This window comes from Lontra canadensis, unplaced genomic scaffold, assembly GCF_010015895.1.
Source record: "Lontra canadensis isolate GAN:19392208 unplaced genomic scaffold, GSC_riverotter_1.0 scaffold36, whole genome shotgun sequence".
NCBI classification, from domain to species: Eukaryota; Metazoa; Chordata; class Mammalia; order Carnivora; family Mustelidae; genus Lontra; species Lontra canadensis.
Window position 1 is genome coordinate 5,536,706 of NW_022631030.1, and position 17,112 is coordinate 5,553,817.

Consider the following 17,112-nt stretch of genomic DNA (forward strand, 5'->3'; position numbering starts at 1 on the left):
CGACCCTGCCACTCTGGCCCCTGTGCCGTTGACCTGCCAGCCAGGTCACGTTGCCCAGGGAACGGCCAGACGGTTCCCCCTCCTTTGTCTGGTCATGTCCCTTCCTGAACAACCTTTCCTCTCCGTTCAGATTATGCATTTCTTTTTCATATTTTATGAGGCTGAACTGGCTCACACTGATTCCCCTCCGCTCCACAGAGAAGAAATGGAGTTCTCACCAAGCAGTCCGTTCCTTTAAATGCCGCTAACATCTCTATAGCCCTGTGGCTGGCTGGTTCTGCCTCACCTCTCCTTCCCCACACACCTCCATGGTGATGGTGACGGGACTGCTGGATGCATTTGCAATTGCAGATCAATTCTGGATTGATCTTCTTTCAGAGAGAGAATCAGGGGGATTGGCCTGGGCCTTCCCTGCGTAGGCCCATTAGAGCAGCTAGCCGATCTTCCAGCAGCCTTCAAGGTGGCGGGCTGTGCTGGAGATGTCCCACCGACTCCACTTGCTGGAGGAGCCCCTCATCATACACACCCCCACCCCCGCAGGGACAGCTTCAAGAGCTTTTTCAGGAGCCCCAAGATTTGGGGAGAAAGGGGGAAGGGAAGGAGAGAAGGCATTGCTGGGACACTTATGACATGTTAGGTCCTAAGCTGTCCACAAGCAGGCTCTCATTTTACCCTCCCAGAGATCCATGAAGCACCCATTGGTGTCTCCGTGCTAGGAAGCATAGACAGGTTAAGCAACTGGCTCCAAATCACACAGCAGAACCGGCTGAAAACCCAAGTGTATACCCTGTAAAACCCATTTGTCCTTCATTTGCCTGAGTATCCTTCCTGATCCATCTCTAGGGTCTGTGGCTTGAAAGGTATTTCTAAGGGTACATTCTGTTGGGGTGAATTAGCTGGAGCCCTGCAGCCTGGATGGCCACACATGGAAGGCCTGGGTCAGAGATGCTCAAACGTATAAGCCGGTTGGCCTGGCCACCCCAGCCTCCCTTCCCCTGCCTGGCCTTGGCCTCCATCTTGGCCCTCTGTGACCTGTTTTTCCTTTGCATTTATTGTTCTTTGTAGACAGATTGTGTGGGGTGGAAAATATAAGGAAGAAAGACCCTTTATGACAGTCCTCAGAGCAACCTTAGTCTTCTAAGTCTTCTCTGGTAACTCACCAGGCTCTCTCCAGGACTGCATTTTTTTAGTCTCTGCTGGAAAACATTGGTTGCCTTCTCTCTGTGGTTCGAGGGTTAATCCTAGTTGAATGTAGGAATTTTCTCCCTATTGTCTACTAAGTCTTCCCCTCCTCCCCACCCCTGCCTCCAATCTCAGAGGAGCTCTGGTCTCTGGATGACCTCTCCCAGAATCTTTTTGTTTTGTTTTAATTTTTTTCTCTCCCAGAATCTTAGTAGGACAAGGTAGCAGAATCCTATAGATACCATCTCAACATCCTCCCAGAAAAGAAAATTTCTGCTGTCATTTCTAAATAACCCATTTTCAGAGCCAATGAACTCACCACCAGGAAGTTCTTCCTGCTCTCTACCCTCAGTCTTACTTGCTTTAACATCCTTCCAAACCCATGCTCGCTGAGACTTGGCCCTCCCGCAGTGCGCTGGTCCTACGGGAGGATGTGCATTGAGGTTTCCTGAGTCCATCTCCAGTAGAGGTACCAGGTAGCTCTCCTGGCTCCGGGTACCAGGGATGAGAGTGACAAAATAAAATCAAGGTGGATGGCAGCTTATTACGCTTTAACTTTCCTATTACCTACCCGATAGCCTTAGCCACTGATAGAACAGCATCAGAGGCTGCTAATATCTCTTCCCGGGAGAAGAGAGGTAGGAGGCAGGGGCAGTGCCTCCCGGAAATGTCGGTAACAGACACAGAGGGAAACTGACACTGTCCTAATGAAGCCAGAGCACGTTTTTATTTACCTGGCTCCACTTGGAGGCTCTCTGGATGGCTTCTCAGCCTGCGACACTCCCCACTCTGTGTGTGTGTCTGCAGAGGGACCCATCCCAGGCTGTCACACAGGACGTTGGTTGGGAGCTGGTTTGTACACACTTGTCGGCCAGGCTGGGCTGATGGGGCTCCTTTCTTAGTCCCCAGGGCAGTGTTTTTCTCTTTCTGCCGCCTCTGCTCTGATTTATTAACTACCAATAAAATATTGTAAGGATTATGGCTTCGAGACACTTTTGTCTGGCTGCCTAGCAGCGGGCAGTTGCTCTGAGAATAAAGACCTATGACTTTGCCCCCTTGGGGCCACAGTCCCCCATGCCAAGGTCCACAGCACACTTATACAGGTCTCCGGCCAGAGGGCTTCTCATCCTGGGTGTTCCTATTTTAAGCATCGTGCAGGACGCATTCTTGCCTTCTTCCTCCGGCGTGGGTGTCCTGAGTCCCGCAAGCTCCGTCTCCACCGGAGTGTGGCGGAGGCCTTCCCGAGAAGAATCCGCCGTCCACAGCCTCGTTTCTCTCATGCCTGCTTTCCTTTGCACTCATTCTGGATCCTCCCGGACACCTGTTTTTGCCCCTCCTCCCAGGTCCCTCATTTCAAAGTGGCGCCCGAGGAGTTTATCAAGTTCCAGTTCCAGCGATTCACAACCCTGAACCTCCACCCCAGCAACACGGACATCAGCGTGGCTGTCGCTGGGATCCTGAACTTCTTCAACTGTACCACCGCCTGCCTCATCTGTGCCAAAGCAGAATGTAAGCTTCCCCCACCCCCCGGCCCCCCCCCCGCGGCTCCGCCCCTCGCAGTCCTGGTTGGTTTGTGGATTTCACCCCCAGGGCTTTGCCCTTGGCTCTGGATCCACCCAGAAGGGGAGGGCTCCCTCTGCTGGTGGGGGTGATGATCAGCAGCTTTAGGCATTCCCACGTGTCATTGGCTGTTTGCGTGCGTGCGTGCGTGCGTGAGAGAGAGAGAGAGAGAAAGAGAGAAACAGAGAGAGACAGGGAGGGAGAGAGGGAGAGAGAGAGCGAGCGCCGTCCAGGAACACCCTTTGCCAGACATGGGAGGAACAGAGAACTGGGTTACAGGGAAACTGGCCAACATCCAAGCCTTTTTGCATCTGCAAACTCAATTCCCACATTTTCAATCTCATTGTGAAGGATCTACAAAAAGAGAGAGAGAGAGGGAAAATGTAAAATTGGATGCATTTTGTACTTGATGGGCTGAAGAGCTTCTTCCCCTGGAGAGCGGGTTTTGCTGATGGAACAAGATCCAAGGGCAATGCCTGATAAAGCATTTTTTTGCAAATGCAGGTTTTAGAAATTGGGTTTCTCTGACTCTTAGACAATTTGTAACGTAAATTTAGTGTTTATGAGATTTAGCTAATTTGAGCCAGCATTTTCTAACAAATCTGGGCATCTGTGTGCTCCCAGTGACAGCTGTGCACCCACATGTGGTCAGGCAGGTGCTGGGCCCTGCCTGTCCCTGGGGCCCTGTGCCTGAGCCCCAGGCATCTGCATCCTGTGCAGCTCGCCGGCAGGTCCTGGCAGGCTGCACTGGCCGACCTATGTCCTCTCCGTCGGGGCTCCTGTTCATATGGGTTCTCAGATCTGCTCTGCCCACTGGAGTCCTTTCTCCACCATGGAATCCCTCCAGCAACTGTAAACAACAACCCCCTTCCAGCTGAGGGACAAAACCACTTTCTTCACAAGGCATTTGCACCCAACTGCCTCTCTGTGATGGCCATTCAATTCACTTACTTGCATAAACACAGATTTGAGATTTACTCCGGGCTACCCCAGAGAGTAACTGAGCTCCAACTGTGTGTACTTTTTATATCGTTTATTTAATTATCACAATGATCCAGTAGGTTTGGAGGCATTGGAGTTCCCCATGTCAAAGTTGACTCAAACTCAAAATCCAATTCCTCGGTCTCACTGGCTCCCCACGGACAGCGCAGACCCAGAACATTTCCGCCATCAGAGAGAGTTCTACTGGATAGCCCTGCTTTGTGGCTGAAATTTAAAAAAAAAAAAAAAAAAAGGTGGGGGAGGAATGTTTGGATAAACACTTTCACCCTCATGGAGATTCACGGCACACATTAGCACAGATACACTGATTTGTCCTGTGGCCAAAACAACTATTTACCTCTTCTCTTCCAAGTAGGATTGACCATAAGTCCCAAAGGGATACTGATCGAGAAGACCACAGGATGCTAGTGTTTGATGGGGTTGAGGACCATGGCATCCCACCAGGTGGCCCTCCTCCTGTGGCATCCTCCAACCCCTGTAAGGTGGAACCGAGCCAAGGATTCTCCCCTTGGAAATTTCTGCCACATCCTTTCAGGCAGGACTCAACAAGAGTGCCCCACGCATACAGCAGGAATGTTAAGAGACAGAGGACAGGCCATCAGTCTCTCCCAGCAAAGATTGTCCTGCTGCCTTCCTCAGTGCAGGGTCCAGTGTCTGAGCAACCTGATGGGAAGTTCTTTCTTGTGTCTAGCCACAGTCCCCCTTGCTCATAGGGCTCTCTCCGCTTCAGCTCTTCCTGGCAAGTAAGTTGCTCCCCTGTTTGCTGAGCATCAACTGTGTGCTGAGCTCTTCGCTTGATTTGGTTGCCTCGTAGGGCAGGGTTCTTTCCCTTAGAATCATGACCTTCCTTGACATGCATGACATTCATACAATCCTGTGCAGATGGCATTTTGCCATTTCGTGTACATTTTGCCATTTTATGTCCCTCCTTCCTAGTGATTCTAGAACCAAGAAAACAGTCTTGGAGCTGTTAAGGGACTCACTTGAGGTCACACAGCTGGTTTTTATGTGGCAAACCATGACTCTAACTCAGGTCTTTTGAGTCAGGAGTTCCTCACCGCCCCTTCTGTCCTCCTCATCTGCACGGACAACTTCAGAGCAGTGGCTTAGGGCAGGCTCCGCCTGGCAGGTCCGGTATCCTTTGAAGGGCAGAGATCTCTCTGGAGCAGCATGTCCCCCTTGCTCCCTCGAGCAGGGTGCAGGATGGCTGAGCATAGACACAGTTCTGAAGAGGATGAGCCTGTATGAGAGCCAGAGGCGCCAGGCCACAGCCCAGGCGGGACTCATTAACCACATAGTGCTACCTCTTCTTGAAGAACTCATCCACTGATGTTGCCCAGTGACTCCGGGCCCCACCTCCTGGGGCCCAGGGAAGGAAGGTAGGGCAGAGTGGGAGAAGTTCAAGGGCAAAGAGGATTAAAATCTAATCAAAGGATGAAGAAATCAGGGGCTGAAGGGAAATGCAGCTCAGAGCTGGGGAGGAAACGTGCTTCTGTCCTCCTTATTAATGCAGGGCCAAGAGATGCCGCATGTTGAATTAGAAACAGGCATCTAATTCTATTTTTCAGCCATCAAAATTAGGTATAACGGAGACCATTCCACAGGGAATCCTACCACCTTTTTTCTTTCTTTCTAAAAGTAGATTTTTAATAAGCAGGTTTTAGACCAAGTAGAGTTGTATTGTGTTTTACATTATTTTTCTTTCATGGGAGAAAAAATCAGGACATCTGCACATGCCTAGTTCTAATGAGGCTGGTGGGTGAAGGGAGATGTGGTGAGGGGTCCAGGCATGCTGTCCTGGGAGCCCCCGAATGGGGAGAGTCGGGGTTCCCCACCGTGGCCCCTGAGGCCCCTTTGGTGAGATCACCCAGCCTTGCCACAAGGCTACCTTTTGAGACTCTCAGGATGGACCCAGGGCCTTCAATTTCCTGTAGTCACAAGGACAACATGCTGGATATTTTCCTGGTATATTCGAGCAGACTCACATACTATTTTGTTTTAATGTTTGCACTGATGTTTCTAAGTATTTTAATGTCCTTTTTGTGGCTACGTGTCCTTCTGCCATCTGTTTACCACCTGTGTGACCTTGGGAAAGTAACATAAATACTCTCCAGCTTCCTGTTGTCTTGTCTGTAAAGTGGGAACGATGATGCCTCCCTTGCCGGATGGCCAAGGGGATTAAATAGGACGAGATACCCAAAGAGGATGACACAGGGTCTGCACCTGGGCAACAAGAGGCACACGTGAGTTTTTCTTTCCTTCCTTCCTTGGATCCCTTTCAAATAATACCAGGTCAGGACCTGGAGCAGAGTGACCAGAGCTCAGCACTGTCTGTCCTTCCATCGTCCCTGTGTTGGCTAAACTCTGCCCAGGTGGTTGGAGAGGAGCAGACTCTGATCTCGGGGAGGAAGTATAGTTGGAGAGAAGTCCAGAATGGTGCAGTAAAAAAAAAACCATCTTGGGAGCCCAAACAAGCTTCTCTACCACGCATGAGCTGTGTGATGTCAAACAGATCACTGTACCTCTCTGAGTCTCAGTTCCCTCCTGCTAAGGTGGGAATAATACTGCTTTTCAGGGCATCTGGGTGGAAGGTATCCGGCCCCAGAATATAATAAACATTTACTTATTTTACCCTGTGATCCTGGCTGTGGCAGCGGGGGGTGGGGGATGGGAGAGTAGGGCTGATACTCAGAGCCCCTTGTGAAAATAGCGGGACTCTAAAGAACCTTCCCCATACCAGCCCCAGGAGGCACATGCTGTGGGAGGCCTTATGCTGGGAGCAATACAAAAATTAATCATTTAGTGAGCACTCACTCTGCTAAGGCTTTTGAAATTATCCCATTTGAGCCTCATGATAACCATCTAAGATGGACTTTATAAACATTCCTATTATCTGCATGAGGAAAAGGGAGATTAAGTCTATTTTCAACACGCATGGTTCTTGTTTCCTCTTCTCCCTGCTTGTTTCAATGCTGTGGAAAAGACAGAAGAGAGGCACCATTTTTTCCCATTCTGTGGCTGGGTTGACGCCTTGCCATGCCAGCTCAAGTGGGAAATCAGAGGTCAGAAGTCAGAATCAGGAGACCTGGTTTGGCTCTTGGCCTGTCTCAGGTTTTCTAGCTCTATGATCTGTCACTGCACCCCTCCCACCAGGCACACCTGTCCTCCCCGAGCCCTGGGGGTCGGGGCTGGCGTGGGGTGTTAAATCACCTGTATATGAAGGAACTAAAGAAACATGAAAGACTGCTCAGGGCAGGGGCACCTGCTGAACCCCACCAGGGGAGGCCCAAGCTGGAGACATGCTCCAAAGTTCAGAAGCAGTGGGAGTGCAGAAGCCACGCTCTTCCCACGCCCGCCCTTGTGTCAGAGAAGACGACAGCCTGCAGGGCCGAGCCAGGCAGAGCACGGTCTGCCCGTGAACAGAAAATCTCACCTTCTCCCCCATTGCCTCTCTGTCTCCTCCTCTGTCTCCTGTGGTCTGGCCTCCCAGGTCTGCCCGTTCCCAGGGCCAAGCCCAGCCATGGGATGAGACAGACCCAAGAAGCAGGTACGGTGGGTCATTCAAGCACTTGAACGTGCTCTGTGCCCCTTCCCCATGGTGACTCCTTGGACTCTCATTCCCGTCTCCCCGTCAGAATCTGCTCGTGGAAAAGGTGTGAAAACCACACACCCTGAGGCATGAGGCCCGGCAGCAGGAAGGGGCGTGAAGCGTTACTGGGGGTAAGGTAGTGCGGGCACAATGGTGAACCATGGCGTCTCCCTAAATCCTCGCCACAGTCCCCCGCGGTCAGTTTTACATCCCCACCTCCAGCAAGATTTAAAAGTGCCGTACCTCCCTGGAGTATTAGCATCTTCTATAGCCAGAGCCCACAGCCGAGGGAGTCAGCCAGTGGAGAGGGACAGATGCCAGTTGAAATGGGTGTTTATTCTTATTTTTTGATACAAGGGTCCTTTGTGTCCCCCATAGACCCATCACTTAGGTATTTGTGTCCTAGTCCTGCGGCCCTGTCCAACCCCTTTCACGGCTTCTCCAGCCTCCTCCCACCCTGCCTGGCCCCCTGCCTTCTAGTCGCAGAAGCCAGCCTCCCTCCTGCTTCCCAGAACAGCCGGCCTGCTGAGGCTCTCATCGATCCATCCCGTTCGTTGGATCCTGAGCGAGACGAATAGGTTCCCCGGGTCCCTCTCAGCCTTGGACTTGGCAGGCAGACCTGCTGCTGGGCCCAGGGCTCCCCAGGAGAGGAGGGCTAGGGCAGTGGCAGAGGGGAAGCCGGGAAAAGAGCAGCTTTTAACTCCTCTGGTGGCAGCTGCCTTCAGGAAATCCCTTAGTTCCATTAAACAGATAGAGGTAAGGAGAAGGACGTTTGGAAAATTCTACACTGCCTGCAGAAACTCCTGATGTTCTTAATATCGCTAAACCACCCTTTCCCTTCTGCAAATTCCTTGCACTGCCTAGCATGAAAAAAGATCCCTTTCTGATTCATAGAACTAGAGAATCTCTGGGCTAGAACAAACAGCAGTGTTCTTCTAGTCCAACTTTCCATCCACTGGTGTAATTACTGACAGTCGGCAAGAGGGGCTTTAGTCTTTCCTTAACTACCTCCAGTGACAGGGAGCTCACTACCACTGCATCTTGAGACAGCTTGAACAGAGCTAAGTCTGTCTCCCTGTGACCTCCCTCCACTCTTTATTCTGAGGTGTCGTCCTTGAGGCTGCCAGGAGCAAGTCTGTCTCATGACGGTCCTTCCCACTCTTCCTCAAGCCAGGGACCCCCTTTCTTCAGCGGCTCCTCAAGGGACATGGTGTCCATTCCCCACTTGGTACTGATGTTCCCCTGCTCTGTTAGGCTGTCGGGTCCCGCTCTCCCCCCCATAGCCTCAGTGTCTAGTTCAGACCCCCAGCCAGCGCCATGCACCTGCCTCACACTGGGCATGTGCGGAAGAGTCTGAAATGGGAATTCCTACCGAACACTGTGAAATGCTTCGTGTTTGTGTATTTCCTATAACATACATATGCACGTACATATATGCTACCAAGTATTTTGCGTGGTTTATAACGAAGGACTATATTTTGTGGGTTGGATAATAAACCCGGGAAGAGGAGGAGATGGGTGAAGGACAGTTAGGATGGGAGAGAGTGGGGGAGGGGGTGACCGGAAACCGGATTTGTGAAGCATCTTCTAGGAAGGAGACCGGCACTGTCCTGCTTACTTGCGCTCCTTGTACTAACGTGTAAGGTAGTAGTTGTCCTTACTTTGCAGATAAGGTCGCTGAGGGACAGAGGGAGTCGCCGCCACTGGCCAGTCCCAGCAGTGCTAGAGTTGGGACCCCCCGGGGGCTCCCCTGCCTCCCTGCGCTCTGTTTGCTGCTCCAGGTGCAGTCCAGGCTGGGAAGGCAGTGACTGATAGGAGATCCTGAGTGGGATACAGACTCTCCGCACCAACCCACCCCACCGACTCGCTGCCCTTCTCCCCTCTCCCCGCCGCCCCCCCCCCCCGCCTCTCAGCACACACAACAGAGTGTGCTGGATAAGATGGGGATGCTGTTTCCTTATTTAAAGGGCAGTAGAGCGCCCCACGGGACAGTCCAATGGGGTACACTGGGCACTGATCGGAGCAGGTGCCCCAATTTATCTGACATCTGGGAGGCTCTTCCCTGGGAGCGCAGGGCACCTGACAGTTTTAAAGAGATGAACAGTCCTGGCTGCCGTGCTGGGCGTCTCCATGCGAGGCCTAATCCTGCCATCCTCCAAGCTTCCCTGTCTTGTCCCACGAATTTCACTGCCCCTTTGAAGGATCCCAGGGGATTTGGCCGCTTTTCCCAGCCAGGCTCTAGCGAGTCTCCCTGCTACATTCCAGGGCCCGTGGCACTGTCCTCGGCCACCGCTCAGCTTTCCCCTCCAGCTGCAGTGCTCTCTCCTCCCTAGCAGGCCCAAGCAGATCTTTTCTTGAGCCAAAGAGACAGCCAGCTGTCCAGGAACACTGGCTCCTGTGGCCTCCCCTGACCTTCTCACGGTGTCTTTGGGGTCCGGTGCTCTGACCTTTGTGCAAGTCGGATTTTGCTTTTCACGTCGCCTCTGAGGAAGATGTGTTCCATTTTACATATAGACCTAAACAAGGCAGTCCCCATGGAAAACCAGGTGATTTAAAGCATCAAACAAAATATGGGTTTGACTTTAGCTTCGTGGTGGACTTACTTGCAAGTCCTGTAAGCTCCCAGAGTCTGTATCTGACCCACCCTTCTCTGCTGATATCTTGGCGGTCCAGGGCCTGGCCCTCAGGACATGTGCAGTGTTGGTTGAACAGATTTGCACTGGGGTCCCTTTTTGTTCTGCGGGCTGTTGTGGCGATGAGTAAAATACAAGAGAAGGAAGGCTGAAACCATACGTTCCAGTTCCCAGCATGCTTCCGCATCTCCGTGAGTTACACCCATTTTACAGATGAACAATGGAAGCTCCAAGAGGTTATATGACTTCTTAAGATCACACAGCTGGGGAGGGCTGACTCTGAGCTTGAATCCAGATCTTCTGTAAATCAGTTGGCAGGAAGTGCCCGGCAACATCAGTGCCCCTCCTGATAAGGGTGAGGGCCTGCAGGGCCACAGAGAGTGGGACAGATTACAAGTCTCCTTTGATGTCCTGTGGGGGAAGGAAGGGAAAGGCCAACCAGCTATGATGCCTTTTGAATGACAGCCCCTCCCAGGATTTTCCCCTCCGGGCTGCAGCTGCCAGCTTCCCAGACCACCTTGGTGGGACCCAGGACTGGAGGATGGGGGTTGGCACGACCTTCCCAGAGCTCCTGTCTTTATCCTGCCAGCCCCTGGGTTCCACCCTGCTACCTTGTCCTTGTTAGAAAACACAGCCCCTGTGGGTTTTCCTCCCCACATCCAGAGATGCATACCCCTAGGCCGCTCCTAGGTTCTGTGCCTATGGCCCCTGTTTCTTGTGTCCTGGGAGGCCTCTGGCCACATAGGAAGGCCAGAGATTAGAAAGTAGGAACCCTGGTCCCAGCTGCATTCCTGTGTGAAGAGGCACGTCTTAGCATCTGTACAGATCAAGGGAGGCAGCTGCGATGCCCTTCAGAGGCCTCTCTCTCACTTTTATAACCTCATTGATATAGGAAAGACATTAGGGTTCAAAGCCAACAGGCAAGAAAGAATTCTTGAGAGTCTTTGGTGCAAAAAGCTAGTTTTATTAAAGCACGGGGACAGGACCTGTGGGCAGAAAGAGGCTCCTCTGGGGTCATGAGGAGTGGACCATTATATATTTTCAAGTTGGGAGGAAGTTAGGGATATAGCGTTAAGTCTCTAAGGAATTTGGGAGTCAAGTTTCCAGGACCTTGAGGGGGCTAGCTATGGTTGGGAAAAGGTCAGTTATTACCATCTAATAAAACCTTAGTCACGAGACCCTTCAGATATAGATCAGCGGGCCATATGCTTTGGGGGGTGATTGCCAACATATATCTTGGGGGTTTAGAGGTAAAGGAAATTTCTAAAGGAATTCTTATATGTTGAAGTAGACTTACAGGCTTCTGGGAGTTGGGAGGAGAGAGTCGGGCTGGGATTGCCCTTTTCCCTCAGCAAATTGTCAACATGGAGAGACAGTTGCGTCCCTAGAGGAATGCCACTCTGCCTGTTTCAAGGACTTGTCCGTGGGCTCTAGGAAGGAAGGAAATTTAATAATTTCTCTTCTGCCTTTGTTTCCCACATCACTCAAGGGTCAGGAGGGTGAGGAACCTGTGCAGGGAGGAGTCTGGGGTCATTTGGAAGACATCCCCACAATGACTGTGCTGTAGCTGGGGCAGGAACGGGAGCGCGGGGGCCTTGGGTTAGAAAGCCAACCCTTCCCTTGCCATCCAGTGTGCAGAGCTACTCATCTCGTACCTCATGTTCCCCTGTGTGGGATTAAAATGCGCTGTAGGATTGTTGTGAGGACTTGAGGACAAGCCATGTGGAATGTTTAGCTCATTATCTGGAACACTGTAAAGAACCAATAAACCCTACTCTTGTCGTTACTTTTGGGAGCAAATGCCTGTACTTTTCTTTCCACTGGAGTTGAGACCACCTCTTCCCAAGAGACCCTCCCCACCCCCCCCTCCCCACCCCTCCCCACCCCTGCCACTCCCACCCTCTTCCTGGCCTGCCTCTTCAGAGGCAAAGCTGAATTAAGACCCTTGTGTCTCAGTGACATCATTCTGGAGACCTCCCTTCCACCCCTGCTCCTAGACAGCAGTTAGCTGAGTGGGGGGCGGGAAGGGATCCCATATTTTTGTTTTGTTCCCAGCCTGCGTTCTTGCCATTGGAGCGCAGTTCAAAGCCTGTGCTCTTATAATCTTAATAATACCTTGTCTTAATGCAACCACTATGCTCTGAGGAGTTCAAAGGGTTTTTGTGAGACCTGTTTCCTGGGCCTTGTGATCTTGAGGGAACTGCTCCCCCACATCCCTGAGGAAAACAAAGGCCCCGCCTTCCTAGAATTAGATGTGACCTTTGTGGGCCTTTGCGATGGGTGAGGCCCGGGCTCAACATCCTGGGAGCTGGCGGCTTACTCTCATTTCTCAGATGAGGAAACTGAGGCCAAGAGCCGTGGCCATGTGAGAAGGTCACTTGGTGTGTGAGCAGCCAAGTTAGGGGGAAAAAACCAGGCCTCCTGGTCTGTGAACCCAGGTCTTGGCCACCAGGCAGTGCTAGGGGGAGGAGTGGGAGTCCTCTTATTCCCGTCAAGGGACCTCAATCTCTGTTTAAAAGAACATTCCTGATGGAGCTGGAGGAAGCCGGGGGGCTTAGGAACATTCTTTTGACTGAAGCTGGGAATACAGAAGCCCACAGAGGTTGAGAAGCTTGCTCAGGTAAAGGGGCTGCTGCTTTGCACCAGCAGTGGGGGCCAGACCCATGGCCCATCCTCTGACCCAGGGCCCCGCTCATCCTGCCTGTGCCCCGGTGTCTCCCAGGGAAGCACCGGGGACCCTCAGCGCCTTCATCCTCTCTCCCCTCCAGGCCTTTTAAACCTGGAGAAGCTGCTCCGGCAATTCCTTATCTCCAAGGACACCCTTTCAGTCCGGATGCTGGATGACACCCGGGACCCCACCCCGCTCCTCAAGGAGATCCGGGACGACAAGACCGCCACCATCATCATCCACGCCAACGCCTCCATGTCCCACACCATCCTCCTGAAGGTGGGAGCCAGGCCCCGGCAGGCGCGGTGGGCACGGAGCCTCCTTGTCCCTCCCCCATCCCCCTCCCCCTGAGCTGGCACACCGCTCCCTCCTTGCCTCAGATGTCGCCCAAAAGGAAAGGCCAGATGGGGCTGATGTTGGAGAAGCATCACCTCCCGGTGCAGCCGGACAGCCCCCAGCCAGAACCCTCCCTACCAGGGTCTGTGGGGTCTCAGGAGGGGCCACGGCCCTTGGGGACCAAGGCTCTGTGCCAAGGAGTATAGAAGTATTTCCAGGTGTGGACAGCCAGGGCAGTCTGACCAGCGTGTACAGCTGAGCGTCAGCCCTCTGGGTCCTCCCTGTACAGCATACTGGTTTCCCAAGCGCTACTGTGGGGCTTCCCAGCCTAATCCTCTCAGTGCCTAAATGGGGCTCGTACCCCATCTTCCCTGGACAGGCGAAGAGACTGGGACTCTGGGCGATGAATGGCGAGGAACAGAGCTGGGCGCGTACCTGCTGTCTCTGATAGCCGGTCACCAGCTTCGTCTACCGCAAATACAGGGGCAGGGTGGCAGGCCCCAGATTGGAAAGTCAGGGGTGGCGGGGCCGGGGGTAGGAGGAGTCCGTGCTGGAGAAACAGCGTGGGCAGCCTCGGAGTCCTCAGGCACCGGCTCCTGGCCTGGTGGCTGGGCTCGGCCTGCGATTCCAGATAGAGGGACCCTGCTTGCAGGCCGCTCTGTAGCTCTCCCAGCCCCTCCAGGCACACTGGCTTCTTCTAATGCCATCCTAATTGCACATTTAAACGCAACCTGCCATCTTCCACTGGGGGAGCAAGGCTTCTCCTTAACCTCTGCCAAGCTGTGGGGAGCCGGGCAGACACTCAGATGATTGTCTCTTCCTCCCCCTCCCCCCTCTCTCCTCCACACCGCCTCTCCCCAGCTAGTTTTTGTCTCAGAGTTAATAAGAGATTTGAATGAGTTCTCTGAGTACTGAGGGCTGTCCCTTCAGCCCGTTGCTATAGTAATTCTCCACAGCTCCAAACCCACATTTGTCTGGGTGCATGTAGGCAACTCAACACACACACTCAAATGGAAATTTTCTCTTTTTCTCTCGTCTGGCCCTATGATGGATGAAGTCATCAAGAGTGGAAGAGATCCTCTAAGTTTCAGGGCCTCAAAGAGATCAACTCCCTGGGGATGATGAGGGACAGAGATGGAGATAATGGTCGTCCGTCGTCCCCCCCCTGCCCCGCCCTCCATCTCGCTCCCCTTGCAGAGGTCACACAGAATGCATGGTGCCCCCTGTAGGAGCCAGAGCCTTCCTGAGACGCCTCACGTGGAAGCATTTTGGGGACAGCCCTTATAGTAATAATGTTAACCTCAGAATAGTTCATGGCTCCCCGCTTATGTGGTTGGGCTCTTTTTGAAAAAATAATACGTCTATTGTTGAAATTTTGGAAAGCACAGAAAAGTACATAGAAGAAAATAAGAATTGTTATAGCTTTTCCTTTCTTTCTTATAAGCCTCTACTTTGGGATAGGATAGGATAGGATAGGATAGGATAGGATCTTACAGGTACACATGGAAAAGAAAGACATTCCATCACCCAGAGACAGCCACTGTGAAATGTTGATGTCTCTCCTTTCTGCCTTTATAGACACATTTGTTTCTTTTCAAAATTATTATCACCCTGCACATACTCTTCTGTAACCTGCTTTTTTTTTCACTTAATTATATGCCCTGCATTTTGCTTATGTCATTACGTATTTGCCTACAAATACTTTAATGGCAACATCATTTCTTATCATACGGATATGCCGTAATTTATTTAACCCTCCCTTTATTGTTGGAGATACAGGTTGTTTTCAATCTTTCACTATAATAAACAATACAGGATGCGCATCTTTATACATAAATCTTTATGCACATTCATGAATATTTTTGTAGCATAAATTTCCAAAAGGGAAATTACTCAGTTAAAGAGATGCATACTTTTAAGGATTTTGATATGATTTGCCAGATTGCCTTTTCAAAAGGCCATAACAATTTATATTCCCACCAGTAGCGTATAGGTGTCTCATGGTACCCTTGCCAATACTGGGTATTTTCATTAACAACACTTTTTTTTTTGGTTTTTAATGGCTGAGTTTTTGAAGAAAATTCCCCCTGTCATGATAATTATTAGCAATTGTTTCTGCTGGGTGGACAGTAGCAGCTTTCCTGAGACCACTTATTGGCCTTGGCCTTTGTGACCTTGACACCAAGCCCATCACTGAGCAGTGAGACTTTGGAAGCCGGCTCCCTTTGTTCCCATCTGACTTCCTGGTGCCCTCAGCACGCAGGCCCCTTATCAGGCCCTGGACTCGGGCCGTGGGCTCGTCCTTGCCGGGTTAACAGCAGAGCCTTGGGAGTGCCCCAGGGAGGCTGGACTCAGTGTGGGAAGCTGTGTGAGCAGAGAGCACACGGAGACTCACCGTGCCCATGTGAGCCCCTGCGCAGAGTTTGGCAGTGCTCTGCTGTCTCTTGATTTCAGAAGGATTTGCAGAGTAATCCCCTACTTTATTGAGCAGCTGTTCCGGCAACAAACTGCGTGTTTACCCAGAATTCAGGTCTTAAAAACCAAGGATCTCTTGTCTTTTATATTTGGGCAGCAGATTTTGCAAATGGGTTCTAACCATCTGACGGTGCCCCCGCCCCACCTCATGCCCCAGCCCCTCCCTGTTGCCAGGTTAACTGGGGTTCCCACCTGTCTAGGCAGTGGTGACAGGCACTGGCACTTTTCTATGGACAGTGTTGAGTGTGAGGAGATGGGAGGGGCTGAGCAGCGGGCCGTACCGGCCTCTTGGAAGTGGAGGGGGAAACGTAGTTTTGGAGGAGGAAGAGAGGCCTCGAGTCCCCCGTGACCCTCGCATCCTCTTGCCCCAGGCCTAGAGCCCTACTGTACCTCAGTTTCTGTCAGAACAGTGGCAATAGAAGGACCCAGACTGCCCTTCAAGGAACCTGTGAGGGCTCCTGTGAGAATGCTCACAAAGTTACTGGAGCTCCTTGGGTGGTAAACACTTTGTAAGAGGAAAATGTAATCATCCCTGGCCTTGTTTTCCCCTCATGCACCTCAGCAGGCAGGACAAAAGTGGTTTCCCAGTGGCCCTGGGGCTGCAGCATACATGATGAAAATCTGCCTGTCAGAAGGCATGAGGGTCCCGGGGAGAGCTGGGCTCATTATTTACCTGATCTACTTGTCGGTGTCTGTAGCACTTGTCACGCTCAAAGTCGGGCACACTGACAGGGGAGGTTGGTGAGGGGTGTCTGTGATGGCTGCAAAGATCAGACAAAAGGGAGGCTGTTCTGATGTCGCGGCCTCCCAACTGTGGCACGATGACACGCGGGTGTGCTGTGATCAAGGGTGAGGCATCTTACCGGTAGCTGTTCCTTACTACTAATAAAGGACCAAAGTTTGCAAATGATTCGCTTGTTTCCTACATTACTGCAGATTCAAAGACTCTGATGAGTCTTGCTCGCTCGCCTTTGACAAGGGTTGAATTAATTTGGGAATCGCCTGTAACCCGCAGACTCTCCTGTCTCTGCCTCAATCCCTAACAGAGCTTTCGGGACTTCCATCAACACCACGGTCCTCCGGGGAGAGGATAGTTAGGTTAAAAGGACTGAAATTAGGCTGCCTGGCTTTAATTTCATCTTTCCCCACTTAGGAGATATGTGGTCTTTGCAAGTTACAAAGCCTTTTGGCGTTTCGAGATTCTTCCGCAGTCAGATGGGAGGTGGAGGAGGAGTGATAGGCCTACCTCATCGACTTAGCCCAAGTGAGATTCTCTCTAGCGCCTCTCCCATGCTAAACAGTGGGTACATGGTAGCCACTGTTACTGCTAATAGTTTGGCAGATAATTATCTTTGTCTGTTTTATTATTTGCTTCATTTCCCTGAAAGTCATTTTGGTTTCCATAATATCTGGTTGTATCCATGGGAATGTGTTGGGCATGAGAATATCACCTTCTCCGAGTGTCACTGCAGGGGTGGATAGGAGGGGTGGTGGTAGAGACACCTGACTCTAGAGGCCAGGGTTTCTGTTCTTCATGCTCCCAAAGTCAAGGGCAGCTTAAGAACCAAAGGATAGTGGGTCAGACAAATGGCGGATGCTTGGAACCCTCACTGCTCACTCACTCCCAGTGAGTTTTTGTTTTCTGTCTAATCTCTATCTCTTCCCTT

The 17,112-nt window shown here is 51.7% G+C and overlaps 1 protein-coding gene across 1 annotated transcript in view; it reads left to right on the forward strand.

The window, feature by feature from the left end:
* The window catches only part of GRIK4 (glutamate ionotropic receptor kainate type subunit 4), a 416,257-nt gene that overhangs the window by 260,092 nt on the left and 139,053 nt on the right, over positions 1 to 17,112 (forward strand). The window contains exons 6-7 of the mRNA XM_032868748.1: positions 2,526 to 2,691; positions 12,735 to 12,913. Of these exons, the coding sequence (XP_032724639.1) occupies positions 2,526 to 2,691; positions 12,735 to 12,913 (345 nt within the window). The remainder of the gene's footprint in view (positions 1 to 2,525; positions 2,692 to 12,734; positions 12,914 to 17,112) is intronic.